This window comes from Rhinopithecus roxellana, chromosome 13 (assembly GCF_007565055.1).
Source record: "Rhinopithecus roxellana isolate Shanxi Qingling chromosome 13, ASM756505v1, whole genome shotgun sequence".
Taxonomy (NCBI): domain Eukaryota; kingdom Metazoa; phylum Chordata; class Mammalia; order Primates; family Cercopithecidae; genus Rhinopithecus; species Rhinopithecus roxellana.
The window spans coordinates 107,836,531-107,861,618 of NC_044561.1; the positions used below are offsets into that span (position 1 = coordinate 107,836,531).

At 46.0% G+C, this 25,088-nt stretch overlaps 1 protein-coding gene and 1 pseudogene across 8 annotated transcripts in view; one reads left to right on the forward strand and one right to left on the reverse strand.

Moving 5' to 3' along the window:
* The window catches only part of CEP250 (centrosomal protein 250), a 60,674-nt gene that overhangs the window by 18,393 nt on the left and 17,193 nt on the right, over positions 1–25,088 (forward strand). For all 7 annotated transcript variants that reach the window (XM_010386538.2, XM_030914709.1, XM_030914711.1 and 4 more), the window contains 13 exons: positions 4–162; positions 705–883; positions 1,197–1,379; positions 3,008–3,152; positions 3,957–4,103; positions 5,438–5,668; positions 7,087–7,280; positions 7,502–7,629; positions 7,830–7,999; positions 20,224–20,391; positions 20,800–20,934; positions 23,329–23,472; positions 24,422–24,555. In XM_010386538.2, the coding sequence (XP_010384840.2) occupies positions 4–162; positions 705–883; positions 1,197–1,379; positions 3,008–3,152; positions 3,957–4,103; positions 5,438–5,668; positions 7,087–7,280; positions 7,502–7,629; positions 7,830–7,999; positions 20,224–20,391; positions 20,800–20,934; positions 23,329–23,472; positions 24,422–24,555 (2,117 nt within the window). The remainder of the gene's footprint in view (positions 1–3; positions 163–704; positions 884–1,196; positions 1,380–3,007; positions 3,153–3,956; positions 4,104–5,437; positions 5,669–7,086; positions 7,281–7,501; positions 7,630–7,829; positions 8,000–20,223; positions 20,392–20,799; positions 20,935–23,328; positions 23,473–24,421; positions 24,556–25,088) is intronic.
* On the reverse strand, positions 13,427–15,030 carry LOC104680530 (annotated as a pseudogene). The gene has a single exon (XR_004052654.1). The product of XR_004052654.1 is annotated as a peptidyl-prolyl cis-trans isomerase-like 1 pseudogene (transcript).

A 25,088-nucleotide genomic window follows, 5' to 3' on the forward strand; every position in this document is an offset into this window, starting at 1 on the left:
CAGGTCATGGTGGAAGAAGGGGACAATATAGCCCAAGGCTCTGATCATGAGAACTCTTTGGAGTTGGACTCTAGTATCGTCTGCCAGTTTGATTACCAGGATCCAGACAAGGCTCTTACTCTGGTGCGTTCAGTGCTGACTCGGAGACGCCAGGCTGTGCAGGTAAGAACCCTCAGCATTCCCCCTCAGTCACAGGGGTGTGTGTCTAAACTGGTTTGTGCCCCAGGTACCTCCCTAGGCTGGACTATCCCTTTTACTTTGTTGACCAGTCATGAGGTGTTTTGTCAATATCTCAGAGTGAATCTGCCTGTGTCTGCTGAATTGTGCTTGTGAGTAGCAGGCACATTCTCCACGCCAATGGCGTGCTTCACTTTGTGTACAATCTTTGCATAACACTATGCAAATATTGGGAACCAGAGCCCTGGGAGATTATTGGGTCAATGTTCTCCAGCTCTGAGAGTCCTAGGCACACTTACCACTCCCCCATGCCACTGTACATTTGGAGATGACGAACTCTAAGAATCTAGAGCCACAGAAGCCCAGTGACTTCTGAGGGACTGTCTTCTTGAATAGTTGCATCTCCCTTCTCAGCTTACTTTTGTTGCACCACCCCCCAACCCCCTTCTCCAGCCCCACTTTCAGGGTTCTGAAATCCCTCCTTTGCTCTTGCTCATCATCTGGTTTCTCTTGCTCTCCCTCCACAGGACCTAAGGCAGCAGCTTACAGGCTGTCAAGAGGCTGTGAACTTGTTGCAACAGCAGCATGATCAGTGGGAGGAAGAGGGCAAAGCCTTGAGACAGCGGCTGCAGAAGCTCACTGGGGAGCGGGACACTCTGGCAGAGCAGACTGTGGACCTCCAGGGAGAGGTGGACTCTCTCAGCAAGTGAGCAGACGGGCTGTTCATCCCACCCTCCCAGCCTGGTCTCGGTCTCAGTCATCATCCAGCCATTTACCTACTCCCATCAGGTTTTTGGGGTGCTGATCCTGTTCTCCCTGAGACTCGGCTGTTCTACCCTGTTTCCACTTGTTTCTCCAGAACAAGCTTTGGGGGTTGGAGTCTTTGTGATGATAAAAATGTTTCACACTCAAAAGGGAAGATGGGATGTTGAAACAGGGTCTTTTGACCCTGTGATGCCTGCTTCCAGAAAGAATTTTAGGTCCCACGGTCTCTGCTCATCTCTGATCCCTTCTTTCAGGGAGCGAGAGCTGCTGCAGAAGGCCAGGGAAGAGCTGCGGCAGCAGCTGGAAGTGCTAGAGCAGGAGGCATGGCGCCTGCGAAGGGCAAATGTGGAGCTTCAGCTGCAGGGGGACTCTGCCCAGGGCCAGAAGGAGGAACAGCAGGAGGAACTGCACCTGGCTGTCCGGGAGAGGGAGCGTCTGTAAGTGAGACCAGTCTCCTCCTCGCTGGGGCCTGGTCTTCCTTCAACTCTACACCCTCCCCTCCTACTCTCCTCTCTTAGGAAGTAGAGTATGTAGAACTCTGGCATGCAGTGGGTTCAGATTAGCTTGCTGTTTCTTCCTTTGCAGAAAGATGAATATGGAAAGTTCATAGTTGGTTAAGTCTTAGTTGATCACCCATATGGGATGAGATACTGAGGGGGATACAGAAATGAATAAGACAAAAGCCCTGATTTCAGGGAACTTGCCAGAAGACAGACAACTAACTGTGACATGAGGCTGGATGAAGTATGAGTTAAATAAAGTTTCAGACTAAGTCCTTTGGGAGCACAGGAGTGACAGCTAATTATTGAGAACTAGGGAATGCTTTATGGAGGAGAGAGTAGACTCTGAGCTGGGCCTTGACCTATTTGGTTAATAGAGAGTGGGAGAAGAGCTCAAGGAATAGATTAGCAAAGAAAAGGAGGCAGGAAGGTTCATGGCATGTTCAGAGTAGGCTGGGCTGGTTATACAAGGAAGTAGTGGGAAATGCGCTAACTGGTCAAGAAGAGGAAATCCAGAATCAATGGCCCCAGCTAATCTGTAAATTCCCCTTTATGATGTCACAGAAAAAGCAAGGACTTTGAGCTGGGCAAAAGCTTGGTTTGAATTATGGCTCTGTCACATGGACAGATTATTTGTAGAATGATGATGATAATATTTACCTTGAAGGGTTGCTGGGAAGATGAGAGCAATGTTTTGGAAAATGCCAGCATAGAACCTGGCGTATGGTAGGTCTTTAATAACTGGGAGCAGGGTTATATCTTCATCTTTGCTGTATTTCCCTCCTCTCCTGTGCCCCAGTTCCTTGTACCTGGTAGTCATGAATAGTGGAAGCTTGAAGGGCTGCCATAAGGGTCATGACTTGTGCTAAGAATGATCTCCCTGTACCAAGGAGAAGGGCAGACAATACACAGAGATCATTATATGTTTTTAAATTTATTTATCTGACTTGATAATACATTTATATGATTCAAAAGTCAAAACTATTTTAAGGCTAGGCACCCCTGTAATTCCAACCCTTTCAGAGGCCTTAGTGGGAGGATCACTTGAGGCCAGGAGTTTAAGACCAGCCTGGGCAACATAGTGAGACCTCTATCTCTACAGGAACAGCAAAAAATTAGCTGAACGTGGTGGCATGTGCCTGTAGCCATGGCAGGGTGAGATGGGAGGATCACATGAACCCCCAGGAGTTTGAGGCTTCAGTGAGCTAAGAAGATACAGAGAGAGAAGTCTCACTTTCATTTGTGCTTTCTCCATCCCATTTCCCTTCCCCCTTTAGGCAACCATTTTAGTTGACTTCTTGTTTATCTTGCCAGTGTTCCTTCATGCAAATATGGGCATATATTCTTTCTTCCCCCACTTTCTTGTATAAAAGGTAGTGTATTATGTATATACTGTTCTGTACCTTGATTTTTTTTCACTTGACATGTCTTAGAAGTCTTTCCTTATCAGTGTTTATAGACCATCCTCATTCTGTTGCATAGCGAAGGTGATTAAATTCCTGTTACCTTCGGGGTTACGGCCCATCCCTAAGAGTTCCTCTAGACCCCTCTCCTTCCCATCTTAGTCAGGAGACGCTGGTGGGCCTGGAAGCCAAACAGTCAGAATCACTCAGTGAACTGATCATTCTTCGGGAAGCCCTGGAGTCAAGTCGCCTGGAAGGGGAGTTACTGAGGCAAGAGCAAACGGAAGTGACGGCAGCGCTGGCTAGGGTGCGTGGCCTCCTCTCCTCACTTGCTGGGTGGGCGGCTTCGAAAGTGTGTTCCCATGCAGCCTGCCTCATTATTCGCCTTCAAGCCAGGATCCCTCATCTTTCCTCAGTCATTAGTCTGCTTCTGGGTTCTCTATCTTCCAACATACCCTCTATATTGGAATTAGAATGGGTTTTCTAAAGTATAAACCTGGTTATGTCAGTCTCTTAAAACCATTCAATGGCTTTCTAGCTCTGTGGTGCCACATTCAAAACTTTTTGTCATGTGCCCCAAACTGTGTTTTAGCCTCCCCTTCTACTACAAAACCCATCCTAAACATCTCATATCCTTTGCTCCTGCCACAGAGCAGTAATTGCCTTCTCAGTTATTCCATGTTCTTTCATGACTCTACTACTCTGCGTATACTTTTCCCTTTCTCTGCACTACTTCTTTCCTCCTCCTTTATGCTCAAACTTTTCCTCATCTCTCAATTCCCAACTTAATCGTCAACTCCTCTACCAAGCATATTTGACTCTTCCAAACTATATTAATTTTTTTTTGAGTTCCCAGAGCACTTTGTGCTTACATTTTCTGTGGCGTCATTACAATCGTAGTCATTTCTCTGTCCTAACATTGGTATCTCTATACTGTGAACTCCCGTCTTACTGCTTAATGAATGAATCAAGGGAAAACTTGTTTAGAATGCAGGAGAGGGAATGGAGTATTAACTGATCTCTGTACCAAAAAGCAGCAGTATTGGGAATGAACTGTTCACTGTTCCAGGAAAATTGGAAATATGAAACTCTTTAACCCTCTGTTTTTTAGGCAGAGCAGTCAATTGCAGAGCTGTCGAGTTCTGAAAACACCCTGAAGACAGAAGTAGCTGATCTTCGGGCTGCAGCTGTCAAGCTCAGTGCCTTAAATGAGGCTTTGGCCTTAGATAAAGTTGGGCTGAACCAGCAGCTTCTCCAGGTGAGCAAAGATTTTCCTGGTCCCCAGGGAAGGGCTGGGCCCTAACTGAGAGCAAGACAGATCAGCTCCCAAATGTAGGTCTGAGGGTCGGAGTTAGCTCAAGCGGTTACCTCCTCATGCCGGACTTTCTATCTGTCCAAATGTAGGTCTGAGATGAGCAAAAGGAACATTTACAATTCAGAGCAGAGCAAATACTGTAAGGATTGGGCTTAGCCATTATAAATATTCCCCTCCCACACCTCCAGCAGAACCAGCTCTGGGCTTTAGGATAAGTCACTAAGGTTGGGAAGGGGGCCATGTCCTCTGGAAGGAAGACTAGGTTTTTGCTGGGGTTTTTTTGAGGTGGATCCTCTGTCACCTAGGCTGGAGTGCAGTGGTGTGATCTTAGCTCACTGAAGTCTCCATCTCCTGGGTTCAAGCAGTTCTCCTGCCTCAGCCTCCTGAGTAGCTGGTATTACAGGCATGTGTCACCACACCTGGCTAATTTTTTTTGAGATGGAATTTTGCTCTTGTTGCCCAGGCTGGAGTGCAGTGGCATGATCTTGGCTCACTGCAACCTCCGCATCCCGGGTTCAAGCAATTCTCCTGCCTCAGCCTCCCAAATATCTGGATTACAGGCATGCATCACCATGCCTGGCTAATTTTGTATTTTTAGTAGAGACAGGGTTTTACAATGTTGGTCAGGCTGTTCTCAAACTCCTGACCTCAGTTGATCCACCTGCCTCAGCCTCCCAAAGTGCTGGGATTACAGGCGTGAGCCACTGCACTTGGCTGCCCCGGGCTAATTTTTGTATTTTTAGTAGAGATGGGGTTTCACCATGTTGGCCAGGCTGGTCTCGAACTCCTGACCTCAGGTGATCCATCCACCTCAGCCTCCCGAAGTCCTGGGATTACAGGCGTGAGCCACCATGCCCGGCCTAAGACTAGGTTGTTAATCCTGTTGGGTGAGATAATAGCAATCACCAGAAAAGAATCTGCTGAAGATCCTAAGTCCCAAAGAATCTTTTCTGTAGGTTACAAATTTAACCTATAATTATAGTGAGGGAACCTCCTTGCAACCTGTTTCCTTGAGTGTTCTCTATTCCATTATTCTGAATTATTTGAGAGCAGGATTTTGCCTTTCATATCTCCATCCCTGGCATCCAGCCCATCTAGTACCCTGGAATATAGGCACTAGATCAAATGAATGGATTTTCCCCCCATCTTATAAACACTCCTTTGTTCATCTTTGGAGAATAGATTCATATCCCACTTGGATTTCAGTCTTAGCATTTGATTCCTAAACTAATCATTTGTCTTTGATGCCTGTACTCCCTTCCCTTTTTGGCCGGTAGTTAGAGGAGGAGAACCAGTCTGTGTGCAGCAGAATGGAGGCCGCAGAGCAGGCGAGAAACGCTTTGCAGGTAGACCTGGCGGAGGCAGAGAAGAGGAGGGAAGCCCTGTGGGAAAAGAACACTCACCTGGAGGTTCAGCTGCAGAAAGCTGAGGAGGCTGGGGCTGAGCTGCAGGCAGATCTCAGGGGCATCCAAGAAGAGAAGGAAGAAATTCAAAAGAAACTAAGCGAGGTAAGAAGGCAAAATGGACACCATCACATTTAGGTGTAATACATGCTCATTATAAAAAATTAAAACACTACAGAAATTATCTGGAAAGTGAAAAAGTCTTACTTCCTAGAAATGACCAGTGTTACTAGTTTGCAGTATATCTTCCAATTTAAAAAAAAGAATGCCTATAAGAATTCTTCAGGCTGGGCGCGGTGGCTCAAGCCTGTAATCCCAGCACTTTGGGAGGCCGAGACGGGCGGATCACGAGGTCAGGAGATCGAGACCATCCTGGCTAATACGGTGAAACCCCGTCTCTACTAAAAAATACAAAAAACTAGCCGGGCGAGGTGGCGGGCACCTGTAGTCCCAGCTACTTGGGAGGCTGAGGCAGGAGAATGGCGTAAACCCCGGGGGCGGAGCTTGCAGTGAGCTGAGATCCGGCCACTGCACTCCAGCCTGGGCGACAGAGCGAGACTCCGTCTCAAAAAAAAAAAAGAATTCTTCACTGAGGCTGGGCGCGGTGTCTCATGCCTGTAATCCCAGCAGTTTGGGAGGCTGAGGCGGGCGGATCACGAGGTCAGAGGTTCGAGACCAGCCTGACCAACATAGTGAAACCCCGTCTCTACTAAAAATACATAAATTAGCCTGGTGTGGTGGCACGCACCTGTAATCCCAGCTACTCAGGAGGCTGAGGCAGGAGAATCTCACTTGAACCTGGGAGGCGGAGGTTGCAGTGAGCCAAGATCGTGCCACTGCACTCCAACCTGGGCAACAGAATGACACTCTGTCTCATTCAACAAAAAGAATTCTTCACTAATTCTCCACTACTTCACACCACCCAGTTTGAATTAGAAGCTTCTCCTTATACTCTGATAGCACTACATGCTTATTTTAACCACCACATTCCTCATGCTATTATATATTATAATATATTATAATTATTGAAGGCAAAGCTATGTCTTAGTTGTTTTTATTCCTCCAGCTTTTAGCATAGTGCCTACCACATAACAGGGGCTGAGTAAATTTTTTTCCTGAGCCAATGAATGACCTGGCTCAAAGGTCTTCTTTCTCCTCTACACAGCCTCTCATTGTCCTAATAATTGTACCGATTCTCCCTTCACAGAGTCCCTTTCTTGGGACATTGATGACTTTCTTCCTGGTATTATGTGTGCATCTTCTCAAGACTAAAACCTCCTTAGGGGCAGGTCTCAAGCTGTCCCTAGCACAGGGTCTTGCTCACAGGGGAGCATTCTTCCTGGGCTGGGAGATCTATGGGCTGATCAGGGAAATAGATAAATGCCGCATGCTATTGGGTAAGCAATCCAGGCTCACAGAGCTGGGTCCAGATTCTCTGAAGAGCCAATGACCCTAACCTGGTGGTAGCGGCCCCAGGGGGAATCCAGCCTCTGCTCCATCTCTCACCACGTTCTTCCCCTCAGTCACATCACCAGCAGGAGGCAGCCATGACTCAGCTGGAGCAGCTACATCAGGAGGCAAAGCGACAGGAAGAAGTGCTTGCCAGGGCAGTCCAGGAGAAAGAGGCCCTAGTACGAGAGAAAGCAGCTCTGGAGGTGCGGCTGCAGGCTGTGGAGCGCGACCGGCAGGACCTCGCTGAACAACTCCGGGGGCTCAGGTAGGGCCCAGACTCAGTTCAGCCAAGCAGAGAGAGAGCTTTGCAAGGCAAAGGCATGAAGCTAAGCTCCCTGCCGTAAGTATGAAGGTCCTAAATTGATTATGAATTTATAATTGCCCCCCTAACTTCTCCAGGTAGCCAGTACTTAGAACCCAACTCCTCTTGAGGAAGGGTAAGGGGCTTGATGGGTAAGAAACTCTTCTGATTCCTGAACCTCACAGCTCAGCCAAGGAGCTACTGGAGAGCAGTCTGTTTGAAGCCCAACAACAAAATTCTGTGATAGAGGTCACCAAGGGGCAGCTGGAGGTCCAGATTCAAACTGTCACTCAAGCCAAGGAAGTAATCCAAGGTGAGAACCCAACTGGAATGGGGCGTGCTCCATTCCATGGAGATGTTGAAAGAGGAAGATAGTGGGAGACAATTAGAAGTCCTTCTCCAGCAGGGTGCAGGTCCTCTGAGATGAGAGTTGCTCATGAGGTCAGGGGAGAGGGAGAATTTTATTAGGTAAAAGGAGGGGGCAGAGGCCTGATCCTGTCCCTGGCATGTTAGGGGAAGTGAGGTGCCTGAAGCTGGAACTGAACACTGAACGGAGTCAGGCAGAGCAGGAGCGGGATGCTGCAGCCAGACAGCTGGCCCGGACTGAGCAAGAAGGGAAGACTGCCTTGGAGCAGCAGAAGGCAGCCCATGAGGAGGAGGTGAACCAGCTCCGGGAGAAATGGGTAAGTGGTCGATGTGGCCGGGGATGGCCTCCCTCCATGAGTGTTCCACCTGCTGCCTCTTGGTCCAGTTATTGCCACTCGTATGAGTGAATTGGTCCCCAAGCTGTAAAATCCAACTTCCTGCTATTAAATGAGTTAATATATGAAAAGCACTAAGAGTAGTTCCTGGTATATAGTGGGCTCTGTATTTGTGTTAGCCATTATTGTTGTTACGTTGGTGTGTACAGAGAATTGAGAGTGGACCCTGGGATTTACGATTATTAAACTGGCCTCAGGATGAAAACTGGGGGGAGGAATATCTTGGATGCATTCTTGTGCAGTTCAGAACTGTGTTTTGTCTTTTAATTATGTAATTTAGTCCATTTGGTTTTATTGTGATTTTAGTTGTATTTGGATTTGTTTATGCCATCTTAGGTTATTTGTCCTACCTTTTTATATCTTTTTTTTTCTCTTGAGACGGAGTATCACTCTGTCCCTCAGGCTGGAGTGCAGTGGTGCGATCTTGGCCCACTGCAACCTCTGCCTCCTGAGTTCAGGTGATTCTCCGGCCTCAGCCTCCTAAGTAGCTGGGATTACAGGTGTGCGCCACCACACCCTGCTAATTTTTATATTTTTAGTAGAGACAGGGTTTCACCATGTTGGCCAGGCTGGTCTCAAACTGACCTCGTGATCCACCTGCCTCGGCCTCCTAAAGCGCAGGGTACAGCCGTTTTTATATCTTTTAGGGAGGGGAAAGTACCTTTCTTAACTTCTTTCAGAGGATTAAGTTGGGTGATTAAGTTGTATTCTTTTCTCACCTCTTTTTTCTCTCTGCAACTGTGGATGATATGTACTTTATTTTAAAAATCCTGTTAGTGGTTACCTTTAATATTTTTAAACATATACTTAATAAAATCTCAAGGTTCAGTAGTTTTACCCTTTTCCTGAATGATACAAGGGTCCTAGAACATTTTACCTGGGCCAGGCACAGTGGCTCACGCCTGTCATCTCAGCACTTTGGGAGGCTGAGGTGGGCAGATTGCTTGAGCCCAGGAGTTTGAGACCAGCCTGGACAACATGGCAAAACCCATTCCCTACAAAAAAAAAAAAAAAAAAAAAATACAAAAATTAGCCAGGGATGGTGGTACACACTGTAGTCCCAGCTACTTGGAAGGCTGAGGGGGGAGGATCACTTGAGCCCAGGAGGTTAAGGCTGGGGTGAGCTGAGCATCACTGCATTCCAGCCTGAGCGACAGAGTGAGACCCTGTCTCAAAATTTTACTTGTTTCACTCCTCCCTAATTTATATGCTATTTTGTTCAGTGTGCTCAGTTCTAACTAGTTTAACACCACAAATTATGATTTTTTATTGTTTTATACAGTCAATATTTGTTCAGCTACAACAATGAATTTATACCTTTTCTGTTCACCATTCCTTCTTGCATATCAGACTTTCTATTGAGATTTATTTTTCTTTTGCCTGAAGTAGGATTTTCTTTGGTAAGGGTCTGTTGGTAGTTAATTGTCTGAAGATGTTTCTGTTTTATTTTTATTCTTTTATTGAGGCAGGGTCTCACTCTGTCACCCAGACTGGAGTGCAGTGGTGTGATCATGGCCTACTGCAGCCTCGACCTCCTGGGCTCAGGTGATCCTCCCACCTCAGCCTCCTGGGTAGCTGGGATTATAGGCATATGCCATCATGCCTGGCTAAGTTTTTTTTTGTTTGTTTTTTTGGTAGAGATGGGGTTTCACCATGTTTTCCAGGCTGGTCTCAAACTCCTGGGCTCAAGCGATCCACCCGCCCTTGGCCTCCCAAAGTGTTGGGATTACAGATGTGAGCCACCATGCCCAGCCTACTTTTATTCTTGAAAGATAGTTTCTGGCTTTGTTCAGGGTTAAAAAAATAGATAGATAGATAGATAGATAGATAGATAGATAGATAGATAGATAGATAGATAAATAGATAGATTCACTAAGTAAAAAATTCAGATATAAGTTTCTAGGATGACAATTATTTTCTCTCAACATTGTTGGTATTGAGAAGTTAGCTTTCATTTTAATCATTCCACAATTTCTTGTGTTTATTTATTTATTTATTATTTTTTTGAGACAGAGTCTTGCTCTGTCACCCAGGCTGGAGTGCAGTAGTGCAATCTCGGCTCACTGCAACTTCCACCTCCTGAGTTCATGCAGTTATCCTGCCTCAGCCTCTAGAGTAGCTGGGATTACAGGCATGTACCACCATGCCCGGCTAATTTTTTTGTATTTTTAGTAGAGATGGTGTTTCACCGTGTTGCCAGGCTGGTCTCAAACTCCTGGGCTCAAGTGATCCACCTGCCTTGGCCTCCCAAAGTGCTGGGATTAAAGGCGTGAGACCACGCCTAGCAATTTCTTGTGCTTAGATGTGTATTTCTTTTATTTGGTTGGAATTTCTTAGACTTCCTGAAGTTAAGATTTCATGTTGAAACATCAATTCTGGAAAATTCTCATATATTATCTCTTCAATATTATGTCTTTCCTGCTGTCCTACTTTTATTTATTTACTCTTTAAAAAAATTTTTTTTTTCGGCTGGTTGTGGTGGCTCATGCCTGTAATCCCAGCACTTTGGGAGGCTGAGTTGGGCGGATCACCTGAGGTCGGGAGTTCGAGACCAGCCTGACCGACATGGAGAAACCCCATCTCTACTAAATATACAAAATTAGCTGGGTGTGGTAGCACATCCCTGTAATCCTAGCTACTAGGGAGGCTGAGGCAGGAAAATCACTTGAACCTGGGAGGCGGAGGTTGTGATGAGCTGAGATGACGCCATTGCACTCCAGCCTGGACAACAAGAATGAAACTCCATCTCAAAACGAAAAAATTCTTTTTTAATTATTTTTTTAGAGACAGGGTCTTGCCCTGTTACCCAGGCTGGAGTATAGTGGTACAATCATAGCTCACTGCAGCCTCAAACTCCTGAGCTCAAGTGATTCCTCCTGCTGCAGCCTCCAACTAGCTGGAACTACAGGCACGTGCTACCATGCCCAGCTAATTTTTTAATTTTAATTTTATTATTATTATTTTTTTAGAGATGGGGTCTTGCTGTGTTGCCCAGGCTGGTCTCAAACTCCTGGGCTCAAGCTGTCCTCTCACCTCAGCCTCCCACATAAGCTGGGACGACAGGTGCATGCCACCATAATTCTCTCTTTCTGTACTCTGGTTAGTTGTATGTCAGACCTTTTTACTCTATCCTTCATGTATCTTCACTGCCTCTTGCATTTTACATGTTTACTTTTCTCTTCCTATGCTGTGTTCTGGATTATTTTTTTCAGATCTCTTATCTAGTTACTGATTTTCCTTTTAAGCTGCGTCGAATCTGATGTTTAGTCTATTCACCAAGTTTTAAATTTCACTTTTTAAGTTTTTTTTCTAGACATTCTATTTGGTTATTTTTTCATATCTTCTTAGTCATTTTTTTCAGTCTTTTTTCCCTAATTTGTATTTTCAGTCCCTTCTTTCAAACATATGAAACATACTTGTGTCCTGTCTAGTAATTGCAATAACTGTTAATTAATGTTTTGGGGTCTGGTTCTGTAATTTGTTGTTTCTGTTGGCTCTTACTCATGGGCTTGTTTCCCTGTGGTTTTGTGATTCTTGACTATGAGCTCATGTTCTTTGGAAATTTTCCTTTTTTTTTTGTTTTTTCTTTTTATATTTTCTTTTTTTCCCCCAGAGACCTTTGTTCTGAGGAAGTTTTTCTGTGGGAATCTTTTTAGGCCTGAGGCAAAGGAGTTTTTCCTCAGAGGATTTGTTTGTGCTTCTGTCAGGAAGCTGGAGGACTAGCATCCCAGGACCACCTTATAGTAAATTTTCTGTGTAAAGTTTTTTGACCCACAGTCAGGCTTGTGGTTATTACTTCTCAGAGGAGACTTTTTTCCTACCCTGTATCAAGGTTGAGATAAGCATATTTCCTTGATAATTTCCTTCTATAGAGTTTATTTTGTTTTGTCCCCTCTCCACATCCCTCCAGTTTCTCTTTTTCTCCCTTCCTCCCCATCTCTTCCTTCTTTTTGCCTTTTCCCCCTTAAGCTGAGGTCACTATAGCCCAGAGATAGGCATTTTTTTTTTTTCTTTTTAGAGATGGACTATCACTATGTTGCTCAGGCGGATCTTGAGCTCCTGAGCTCAAGGGATCCTCCTGTCTCAGCCTCCTGAATAGCTGGGACCACAGGCACAGTACACCATGTCTGACTTGTTGTTAAGGACTGTATACTAGGCTTTGCAGACCATGCAGTCTCTGTCACAATTACCTAACTTTGCAATTGTAGTGCAAAAGCAGCCATATATAAACAAACGAGCATGACTGTGCTCAAATAAAACTTTATGTATGGATAGTGAAATGTGAATTTCATATAATTTTCACATGTCACAAAACATTATTGTTTTTAACCATTAAAAATGTAAAGGCTGGATGCAGTGGCTCATGCTTATAATCCCACCACTTTGGGAGGCTGAGGCAGGACGATTGGTTGAGACCAACCAGGGCAACATAGCAAGACCCTGTCTCTTTAAAAAAAAAAAAAAAAAGCCTAAAAGGTAAAGGCTGGGTGCAGTGGCTCACACCTGTAATCCCAGCACTTTGGGAGGCCTAGGCGGGCGGATCACCTGAGGTCAGGAGTTTGAGACCAGTCTGGCCAACATGGTGAAACTCCATCTCTACTAAGGATACAAAAATATTAGTCGGGTGTGGTGGCACATACCTGTAGTCCCAGCTACTTGGGAGGCTGAGGCAGGACAATCGCTTGAACCTGAGAGGTGGAGGTTGCAGTGATCCGAGATTGCACCATTGCACTCCAGCCTGGGCGAGACTCTTGTCTCAAAAAAAAAAAAAAAGTAAAAACCACTGTTAGCTCACAGCCACAGAGCAACAGGTGGTGAGCCAGATTTGGCCCACATACTATAATTTGTTAACCCCAGTCCAGATTTTTGTTTGTTTGCTTGTTTTGTTTAGAGACAAGACCTTGCTCTGGTCACCCAGCTAGAGTATACTGGCACAATCATAGCTCACTGCAGCCTCAAACTTCCAGGCTCAAGTGATACTCCTGCCTCAGCCTCCTGAGTAGCTAGAACTACAGGCATCTGCCTGGCCTTTCTTTCTTTCTTTTCTTTTTTTTTTTTATGAGACAAGGTCTTGCTCTGTCACTCAGGCTAGAGTGCAGTGGTACAATCATGGCTCACTACAGCCTCGACCTCATGGGCTCAAGTGATCCTCTCCAGCCTCCTGAGTAGCTGGGACCACAGGCATGAACCACCATGCCTGGCTAATTTTTGTATTTTTTTTTTTTTTTAATAGGTTATGTCATGTTACCCAGGCTGATCTTGAACTCCTGGGCTCAGGTAATCTGCCCACCTTGGCCTCCCAAAGTGCTGGGGATTATAGGCGTGAGCTACCACGCCCAGCCACCTGCCTTATTTTTATTTTTATTTATTTATTTTTTCAACCATCAATGGCATTTTATTTTGGAAGTTTCTATGTATTACATAGGTATTAACTTCCTTCCTCTCCTACTCCTCCCCACAAAATCCAGAAAGTTATTTTTATACATAAACAACTGAACATATAAAAATCTCGGACCTAATTTCTCTAAAGTCTTGGGTTAAAAGAACTTGAGTGGCACTTCTCCTTTCTGAGAGGACTGCTTCTTGAGGATTCATGGTCTGTCCTTTGCTCACTATAGATTTCTCCTCTTCTCTGAAAAAAAGATGGTCAATGCTTCTGCTTCCTTTTAATATATTTCTTGATTATTATACATTATTATTCCCCACTTGACACCTTCTTAGAAACTTGATTGTTGGATGCATTTTTCATTTGGCAAAAATTCAGTGTGGCTTTGCGTGGGATGTCTGAAGTGTCAGAAACAGCAGTGTTGATGTTCTGGTTTTGAGAGGGAAAATATATATAGAGATGCATACATTCCCTAGAATAACAAATGTATGACTGAAATAGGGTGTGCATAGAGTTAAAAGGGCTGATAGACACTACTTGGTTTGGAATTCTGTGGCTGTCAACAATCAAGGACTGCAGTGTAGGCCAGAATACAAATCTCCTTAGGAAGACGTTTGGTTAGGCAAAACCACTGAGAAATGACAGTGTCTGCTACATTGTTCGAAGTATATCAGAGCAGACATGCACAAGAAGCAGCATTATGAGTCATATGTAGTAAGTAGTCACCTATCGATAAACAGGGGCATTTGTACAAATGCTCTGGCAACCTAGGCACTGGGGGAAGAGAAAAGAAGCATCCTATTAAAATATACTTCCATCTCTAACTCACCCAAGACCCCAGGCCTCCTAAGCTTCATGATTTGCAAAGCCAAAATAAAATTTAGCATTACATGTCATTCTATGTCATCTGGAAGCTGGTCCACTGGGGCCATCTCAGAAGAGCTGCTCAAGAGGGTAGCAAGTCTACCCAGAAGGGTATGCCTTAATGATCTTCACATCATCCACAGGGCAGTCCTGGGAGTTTGTTTCTACCATTCCCACGCGATTCACCATTCTTATGCCCTGGCACACTCGGCCAAAAATGGTGTGTTTGCCGTCGAGCCACTGGGTGGGGGCGAGGGTCACAAAGAACTGGCTACCATGGTGTCTGGCCCCGCATTGGCCATTGCGAGAATTCCAGCCCCCGTGAATTTCAAATCTGGATGAAGTTCATCTTCAGACTGTTTGCCATAGATAGATGCACACCTCGACCTGTCCCTGTTGGGTCACCTCCTTGGATCATGAAGTCTGATAATTTCTGTGGAATTTTCTACTGTTGTAGTAACCTCGACGAGCCAACTCAGCAAAGTTCTTACAGGTCTTTGGAGCATGCTTCCAGTACAGCTCCAGCACAATGATTCCCATGCTGGTCTCCAAGTAAACATTGGGTGGCTACCAGGAATCTGGGGGAATTGCCGCCATAACGAAGCCGGCAGCGGAATGCTTCTCTAGCAATTGCCTTTATTTTTATTTTAAATTCTAAATTACATTTGCATTGGGTGAAAGATAGTGGATTTACTTTTTTTTTTTTTTTGGAGATAGAGTCTTGCTCTGTTGCCTAGGCAGTGGTGCTATTTCAGCTCCGCCTCCTGGGTTCAACCAATTCTCATGCTTCAGCCTTCCAAGTAGCTGGGATTACAGGCATGTGCCACTACACCTGGCTAATTTTTGTATTTTTAGTAGAGACTAGGTTTCACCACATCAGCCAGGCTGGTCTTGAACTCCTGACCTTAAGACAAGGTCTTGCTGTCGCCCAGGCTGGAGTGCAGTGGTACAACTCTGGCTTACTGCAGCTTCAAACTCCTGGGTTTAAGCAATCCTTCTGCCTCAGCCTCCAGACTAGCTAGAACTACAGGCATGCACCATCATGCCTGGCTAATTTTTTTTTTTTTTTTGTAGAGATGTGATCTCGCTTTGTTGCCTAGGCTGGTCTCGAACTCCTAGCTTCGAGCAATCCTCCTGCCCCAGCCTCCCAAAGTGTTGGGATTATAGGTGTGAGCCACCACACCTGGCTTATACCACAAGTCTTGCTTTGCTTTTGGTTTCTGTGGAATTTTTATTATTTTCCTGCTGGTTCTGTGACATTAAAATACATATTTAATATTTTATCCAGCACTTTTTGCTATTTCATAGCTGGAGGGTTCAGAGATCTTGTTTATCAAGTATCTGGAAATGGAAGTTGACTTGTGCTTTATGTGTATTTATAATTTGATTGTTATTATGAGGCAGGCTTGTTGGCAAGATGATAACCAGAAGTTTGCTTATTTTTGGAATTATGTGCCTAGTCTATAGTCGGTGCTTAAAAGTATTTGCTGAATGAACACTATCCAGAAGGCAGTTCCCTAGCAGGAATCAGATGTATACCATGTACTGAAAACTCCGTAAATAAAAGATGCTATGAAACTTCTGAATGGTAAACCAGCTACCTACGTGGCCTTGGTTTCCCTAAAAGGATTGACTGTAGTGGCCATATTTGGGTCATGAAAGGGCCTTTTCTCTCTTTTCCTTTTCTCTCATTCAGCTAATCCTCCTGACTTCTGATTGTCCCACTTTACTGTTTCTCTATGATTGAGCAGGGTAACTGCTCTCTTACAACTCTCGACAGCCTGTTAGTTTTAACAGTGACTGCCTTCTCCTGGAATCCTAGCAATTAGAAACACTCTTGGGAGGCCGGGCATGGTGGCTCACACCTGTAATCCCAGCACTTTGGGAGGCCTGGGTGTGTGGATTGCCTGAGGTCAGGAGTTCAAGACCAGTCTGGCCAACATGGTGACACCCTGTCTCTACTAAAAATACAAAAAAATTACCAGGTGTGGTGGTGTGCACCTGTAATCTCAGCTACTTGGGAGGCTGAGGCAGGGGAATTGCTTGAACCAGGGAGGTGGAGGTTGCAGTGAGCCGAGATCACACCACTGCACTCCAGCCTGGGCAAGAGTGAGACTCTGTCTCAAAGAAAAAAAAAAAAGAGAAACACTCTTAGCAGTTGTATTCTTTATTCTTCCATCTACTGCCTGTCTCCCCTTTAAGAGTAATGATATTGGACACTTATTAAGCACTTCTCCATGCTAAGCACCATGCTGAATGCTTTATTCAGACAATAAAGGTGAATAAATGCATAGAGAAGTCACTCAGGTCTGGGCACAGTACCTCACACCTGTAATCCCAACAATTTGGGAGGCCAAGGCGGAAGGATCTCTAAAGGCCAGGAGTTTGAGACCAGCCTGGGCAACATAGCAAGATCCTCATCTCTCAATAAATAAAATATAAAAAGAGAAGTCAGTGTTACATGGCTAATAAGGGGTAGATAAGGGATTCAGGGCCCAAACTCCAAACGATTTCTGCTTTGTCCACCTCTGTAATGTCCCTTCCGAATGGTTGCTTAGCTGCTGTTGTATTCCATCACTTGGCTGCCCATTTATTTTAGATAGATGTAGTTATTAGGAAATTCATGTTGAACCAAAATCTATTACCAGGAACAAATGAGCCTTAGATTTGCTTGAAATACCCCACCAACGTGGTTGCTTTCCTCTAGGCATGTTACAATTTACTCATGTCCCAGTGTGAAGGTGGCACTTTGAACTGGGGAGAATATTCCGTTCATGGTCATACCAGCAATGCTGGACTGTTACTTCCTACACATCACAGAATTAGCTCTTCTTGTAGCTATAACACACTTCTAACTCACATAGAGCAAATAGACCAGTTTTTTTAACACTTGCAACTGCTATTAACATTCATCTTTTTTATGTTTTTACAGTTGGCTTTGGCTTTTTGTAGTCACATACTTTGCCACTGAGCTATACCCTCTGTCTTTGGCTTTTTGAACCAGAGGGTAAAATGATTTGTCATTCATGACTGTCCTGTAACTGTGACATTACACATTGCTGGGTTTTATAAGGAAGAACAAAGGAAGACCTCTTTTTTTCTTTTTATTATTATTCTTTTGAGACACGGTCTCACTCTGTTGCCTGGGCTGGAGTGTAGTGGCGTGATCAGGGCTTACTGCACCCTCACCCTCAAGGCCCTCCTGGCCTCAAGTGATCCTCCTACCTCAGCCTCCTAAGTAGCTGGGACCACAGGAATGAACCACCACACCCGACTAATTTTTGTATTTTTTTGTAGATAAGGGGTTTCATCATGTTGCCTAGGCTGGTCTCAAACTCTTGGGCTCAAGTGATCATCCTACCTCGGCCTCGGAAAGTGATGGGATAATATGCATGAACTACCATGTCCAGCCAGACCACTGTCAATTGTATGGTCTGGGAAGGCTTCACCAAGGAAGTGTCAGTTTAGCTGTGAGGAATGATGGAGTGGGGATGGAGAAGGGCTTTCCAGGTAGAAGGAAACATGAGTAAAGGCTTTGAGGCATGAATGTGTTGGCAGGGCGCACTGGCTCACAACTGTAATCCTAGCATTTTGGGAGGCCGAGGCACGCAGATCAGTTGAGGTTAGGAGTTCAAAACCAGCCTGGCCAACATGGTGAAACCCTGTCTCTACTAAAAATACAAAAAAATTATCTGGGAATGGTGGCGGGCACCTGTAATCCCAGCTACTTGGGAGGCTGAAGCAGGAGAATCACTTGAACCTGGGAGGCGGAGGTTGCAGTGAACCAAGATCACACCGCTGCACTCCAGCCTGGGCAACAGAGCTAGAGTTCATCTTAAAAAAAAAAAAAGAAAGTGGGCCAGGTGCGGTGGCTCACGCCTGTAATCCTAGCACTTTGGGAGATCGAAGCGGGCAGATCACGAGGTCAGGAGTTCAAGACCAGCCTGACCAACATGGTGAAACCCTGTCGCTACTAAAAATACAAAAAATTAGCCAGATGTGGTGGCAGGCACCTGTAGTCCCAGCTACTCAGGAGGCTGAGGCAGGAGAATGGTGTGAACCCGGGAGGCGGAGCTTGCAGTGAGCTGAGATTGCGCCACTGCACTCCAGCCTGGGCGACAGAGCACGACTCCGTCTCAAAAAAAAAAAAAAAAAGAAAAGAAACTGTTTAGTGTGCTCAGGGGCCTACAAGGAGGCAAGTGTGCGTAGCCAAGGTGTAGTGAATGAGGGGGAAAGCTGCACAGGATGACACTTGGAAGGCTGAAACACTAGAGGCATTCCCATTACATGAATAAGCAATGACAAATTTACAAGCATTTTAAAGGAAAAGTTCAGGGAATACTAATGTGATGATGATGCTGGCTGTTGTGTATTGCCCGCTTTCTGTGTGCTAAGCACATTTAAAGTGATTCACATGACTTATCTCCATCCTCAGTACAACCTGAGAAGAATGACACTGTTGTTATCCACATTTTAATAGATGAAGAAACTGAGGCACAGAGATGTTTAGAAATTGAGATCATGCTAGTAGTGGTAGATTAAAGATTTTCGCCAGGCACGGTGGCTCAAGCCTGTAGTCCCAGCACTTTGGGAGGCCAAGGCAGGCAGATCACCTGACCAACATGGAGAAACCCTCTCTCTACTAAAAATACAAAATTAGCCGGACGTGGTGGCGCATGCCTGTAATCCCAGCTACTTGGGAGGCTGAGGCAGGAGATTCGCTTGAACCCAGGATGTGGGGGTTGCAGTGAGCTGAGATTGTGCCATTGCACTCCGGCCTGGGCAACAAGAGCGAAATTCTGTCTCAAAAAAAAAAAAAAAAAAGATTTTCACCCAGACAGCCCAACTCCAGAGCCCTTTACCTCTATCCTGGGCACCTAATAGAGGGTCCTGAACTAGTCAGAGAGCTTGGGAAAGCTTTGGTGGCTGGAGGACCTCTAAGATAAGCAACAGCCCTCTCCTAATGCTCTTATATAATACAGGGAGACATCCTCACTGGGCCAGGCCTGATTCTTCAGGGCCTAACTCTGCAACCCTGAGTAAAGGAGAGCAGGCAGCAGACAGCCAGAATTGGCCAGCTCAGTTCGTTGTTACAACTGTCAACCACGATGTGGCTGCTTTAAAGATAACAAATACGGAGCTGTGTGTGGTGGCGTGCCCCTGTAGTCTTAGCTACTCAGGAGGCTGAGGCAGGAGGATCACTTGAGCCCAGGAGTTCAAGTCCAGCCTAGGCAACATAGTGAGACCCCATCTCTAAAAACAAAAATGCCTAGGCTAGGCGCGGTGGCTCACGCCAGTAATCCCAGCGTGCCCCTGTAGTCTTAGCTACTCAGGAGGCCGAGGCAGGCAGATCACTTGAGGTCAGGAGTTCATGACCAGCCTGGCAACATGGCGAAACCCCATCTTTACTAAAAATACAAAAATTAGCTGGGCATGGTGGGGGGCACTTGTAGTCCCAGCTACTGAGGAGACTGAGATAGGAGAATCACTTGAACCTGAGAGGCAGAGGTTGCAGTGAGCAGAGATGGTGCCACTGCAATCCAGCCTGGGTGACAGGGCAAGACTCCATCTCCAAAAAAAATAAAAAAATAGAAATACATTTTAAAACCCAGATACCTGTAGCATATATAAGGGACAATTGTAGTTTAGAAGGTACTTCCACATGTATTACATCATTTGATTTTTTAAAATTACTCTCATATGGTTGTCATAAAATTTGTTAAGATAGATAAGGCAGGGATTATTAGTCTCGGTTTGCAGATGAAGAAACAGGCTTAGAGAGGTACCAAGGTCACCCAGCTAGTGAGTAGTAGAAAGACTTTGTTTTTCCAATCCAGTTCTCCTGCCTCCTCTCCTCACCCATTTGGTTCTTACGGTGTTTCCTTCATGTGACCAGGAGAAGGAGCGCTCCTGGCACCAGCAGGAGCTGGCAAAGGCTCTGGAGAGCTTAGAGAGGGAAAAAATGGAGCTGGAAATGAGGCTAAAGGAGCAGCAGACAGAAATGGAGGCCATCCAGGCCCAGAGGGAAGAAGAACGAACCCAGGCAGAGAGTGCCCTGTGCCAGGTGAGAAGCTAGGAGGATTGAAGCTGCCCGTCCAATCAGTGATCTCCTTACCTTTGACCACCTCCTTTTCCACTCCCAAGAGTAGTGCTGCAGAGGGGCTTCCAGAAGAGAGCGTAGCTACCCACTCTGCTACCAGTGATCAGGGTGGTCCACACCGTTAGCCACAGTTCCGGCAGTATTTCATACTTCCTGAGGGAGGGCTGATATGTACCACATCCTGTCAGCTTGCAAACCAGTGGTAATCTTTGCACTTCCTTGTTCTGAACCCATGGGTTGAGACCTTCCTTTGTCCTCAGCCCCTTCTCATTTGCTAGAAGAGCCCTAGAGCAGCTGGGATGTGCTCGTGGCCTCACTGGTGAGCATGGTAACCCTGAGCCCACAAGCCCTTACCCTCCTACCCCTCCACAGATGCGGCTGGAAACAGAGAAGGAGAGAGTATCCCTCCTGGAGACACTGCTGCAGACCCAGAAGGAGCTAGCAGATGCCAGCCAACAACTGGAACGGCTGAGGCAGGACATGAAAGTCCAGAAGTTAAAAGAGCAGGTATGGAGGGTGGACTCGGGAGTAGGGGAGAAAGGGGCACTCATTTACCCATTCAACCACAAAGAGTTCTTGGGCACTTCTTATGTGCCAGGCCCTGTGCTAAGTGCTGACACATGACAAGTACATAAAGGTATGGCACAGGCCGGGTGGGGTAGATCACACCTGTAATCCCAGCACTTTGGCAGTCCAAGGCGGGTGGATCACCTAAGGTCTGGAGACCAGCCTGGGCAACATGGTGAAACCTCATCTCTACTGAAAATACAAAAATTAGCCTGGTATGGTGGCAGGCACCTGTAATCCCAGCACATTGGGAGGCCGAGGCAGGCAGATCAATTAAGGTTGGGAGTTCGAGACCAGCCTGGCCAACCTGGTGAAACCCCATCTCTACAAAAATACAAAAATTAGCTGGGCATGGTGGCATTTGCCTATAATCTCAGCTGCTTGGAAGGCTGAGGCAGGAGAATTGCTTGAACCCAGGAGGTGGAGGTTGCAGTGAGCCAAGGTCACACCACTGCACTCCAGCCTGGGTGACAGAGCAAGACTCAAAAAAGAAAAAAGAAAAAAAAGGTGTGGCACAGCAGTCAGTATGACAGACATTGCCCCTGCCCTCAAGGAACATACATTCCTGTGGCAGAGATGGATGACAAATGAGCAGACACAAAGCAAATGAGATTATTACAGTTTGTAATAAGTGCTGTAAAGGAAATAGAGTGATACAACTGAGAGTGATTCAAAGGAGGTCACTTTGCACTTAGTGGTCAGGGAAGGCCTCACTGAGAAAGTAACATCTGAGCTGAGACTTGAAGGTTAAAAACAAACCAGCTCTGGCTGGGCGCGGTGGCTCACGCCTGTAATCCCAGCACTTTGGGAGGCCGAGGCGGGCAGATCTTGAGGTCAGGAGATCGAGACCATCCTGACTAACACAGTGAAACCCCTTCTCTACTAAAAATAAAAAAAAATTAGCCGGGCGTGTTGGCGGTCCCCTGTAGTCCCAGCTACTCGGGAGGCTGAGGCAGGAGAATGGCGTGAACCTGGGAGATGGAGATTGCAGTGAGCCGAGATCACGCCACTGCACTCCAGCCTGGGTGACAGAGCGAGACTCAAAAAAAAAAAAAAACCAGCTCCATGATACAACATAGGTGAACCTTGAAAATATCAGGTTAAGTGGAAGAGCCCATCACAAGAGGCCATATGTTATATATGATATGATTCCATTTATATGAAGCACCAAGAATAGGCAACTCTATAGAGGCAGAAAGCAGATTTACGGTGGGGAGTGGGGTGGGGAATGGGGAGTGACAGTGAATGGGCACGGTTTTTATTTTGGGATTGATGGAAATGTTCTAAACTTGATTGCAGTGATAGTTGCACAACTCTGAATATCCTAAAACCTACTACATTGTATATGTTAAATGAGTGAATTGTATGGTATATGAATTATATCTCAAGCCATGTAAAAGAAATGCCTGGCATGGGAAGAACACTTTAGGCAGAGGAAACACCTGTCACAAGGGCCCTGTGACACAGAAGAGGGCTTGGGAGGTTCAAGGACAAAAAGGAGATAGTGTGGCTCCAGCTTGATAAACTCAGGGGCGAGTGGAGTGGTAGCCAGAAACCCTTTGTCAGCCATTGTAGGAGCTTGGATTTTGTTCTAAGGGCAGTGGGAAACTGTTGGGTGGTATGTATGTATGTATTTATGTATTTGGGACTGAGTCTTGCTCTGTCACCCAGGCTAGAGTACGGTGGCACCATCTCAGCTCACTACAACCTCCGCCTCCCAGGTTCAAGCAATTCTTGTGCCTCAGCCTCCCAAGTAGCTGGGATTACAGATGCCCGCCACCATGCCTGGCTAATTTTTGTATTTTTAGTGAAGAAAGGGTTTCACCATGTTGGCCAGGCTGGTCTCAAACTCCTGACCTCAAGTGATCCACCCACCTCGGTTTCCCAAAGTGTTGGGATTACAGGTGTGAGCCACCGCGCCTGGCCAGTTGGGTGGTATTTAAAAAGCAGGGGTGGGATATGATTTATTTGTATATACATATATACATGCATATACATATATGTGTACGTATTTTTAAATACTTTAGCTGCTGAGTAGAGAATAGTGTGTGTGTGTTTTTAGGGGATCATGACATCAAGTGGAAGTAGGGATACAGTTAGAAGACTGTTGCCATGGTCTGGGTGAGAGACTATTACCAACTCGTGGATCCTGACCAAGAAACCTGGGTGAGCCAGTGCACTTTGTTAGGGAGGAGAGGGACTAGGAAGTGAGATGGTGAGGTGGAAACAATGTGGATTGCTGCTCCTGCCTCAGCTTTTGCCACCCCACCAGAAAAAAACAGTATTTATACAACACAGATTTCCTTTACTCACTGATGTCTTATCCCTCTTCAGGAGACCACTGGAATGCTACAGACCCAGCTCCAGGAGGCTCAGCGGGAGCTGAAGGAGGCAACCCGGCAGCACAGAGATGACCTTGCTGCCCTCCAAGAAGAGAGCAGCTCCCTGCTGCAGGATAAGATGGACCTGCAGAAGCAGGTCCCCTCCTCCTCCCCACCCAGTCCCATGGTCCTTCCCCAACACAGCCAGGCCTTCCCACTCCCTTCTGCAGGACAGGGAGAACCTTGGCCCTGCTGCCCGGTTTGGGAAGGTAGATGGGTGGGCCACAGTACTGAGTGGAAAATTAGAGGGTGCTCAGAGTTGAGCGTGTGCCTCTCAGAGCCCTGGGAGAGTGAGTGACCTCTTTCTCTGTAATGGTCGCAGAGCTTGTATTTTCCCCGGCTGTCTCAGTTTCAATTGTTCTTTCCGTCCTTGCCATAAATCTAATATCTTTACATACTAGGTTGCTTCTCAGAATCCTATATCAAATGATGTTCTGACTTTTCATTTTTGAAAAAGCAATCACAATTCATGTTTTGACTTTGGGAGTAGTTATAGTCAGCCTTTTTTTCCTTATTTTTGGTGGGGGAGACAGGGTCTCACTATGTCACCCAGGCTGAAGTGCAGATCACAGCTCACTGCAGTCTTGACTTCCCAAGCTCAAGCAATTCTCCCACCTCAGCCCCCTGAGTAGCTGGGACTACAGATGCGTGCCATCACACCTGGCTAATTTTTAAATTTTTATAGAGACAGGGTCTCACTATGTTGCCCAGGCTGATCTCAAACTCCTGGTCTCAAGCAGTCTGCCCGCCTGGGCCTCCCAAAGTGTTGAGATTACAGGTGTGATTCACTGCACCTGGCCCAGCAAAGATTTTTATTTGTGCCTGCCTCTATGCAGCATATGTGAGGCTGGGAGGCAGATGACCATGCCGAATTGTATTGAGGAAGGGGGTGGTTAAGAACAATGTGTAGGGATTGGTGGAACTGCCAGAGCATTGGAAATGGCCACTGACTATGGTAAACCTCGAAGGACCCTGAAGCCCTAGGTGAGGAGCATCTTCCCACTGGCCCCCCCCCCATCTTGGTCTTCATGCCCTTAACTTTCCAGGTGGAGGACTTGAAGTCTCAGCTGGTGGCCCAGGATGACTCCCAGAGGCTGGTGGAGCAAGAGGTTCAGGAGAAGCTGAGAGAGACCCAGGAGTATAACCGAATTCAGAAGGAACTGGAGAGAGAGAAGGCCAGGTAGGCTAGATAGGCCATAGACGTGGCTTTTGTCTGTCTGGCTGCCATGGTCACTGTGATATTGAGAGTTGTTTGCTCAGGCCACCTTGCCTTCTATGTCTACAACTCTGGGATGTACATGTAGCCATGTGGAGAGGACATGGTTCCTGTCTTAAAAGGTTCCTTCATTTATTTAGTAAATATTTCAAGAACACCCATTATGCACCAGGCACTGTGCCTGGGGATACAGTGATACCCTGCCCCGACAGAATTTATAGTTTTGTGGGAAAGACATTAATCAAATAATAACTCAAATTATTACAGATTATGACACATGGAGGAAACAGGGTGAGAGAGAAGAGACCTACTTTAGAACCGTTGTTAGGGAAGGCCTTTCTCAGGAAGTTGGATTTAAACTGAGCACTCATCATGAAGTGGAGCTACCCATTTAAGAGGGTAGGGGGGAGTTCTATTCTGTAAGAGGAGAAATCATGTGCAAAGGCCATGAGGCAGATAAAAGTTTACAGTGTTTGGTGGAACTGAAAGAGTGGTCG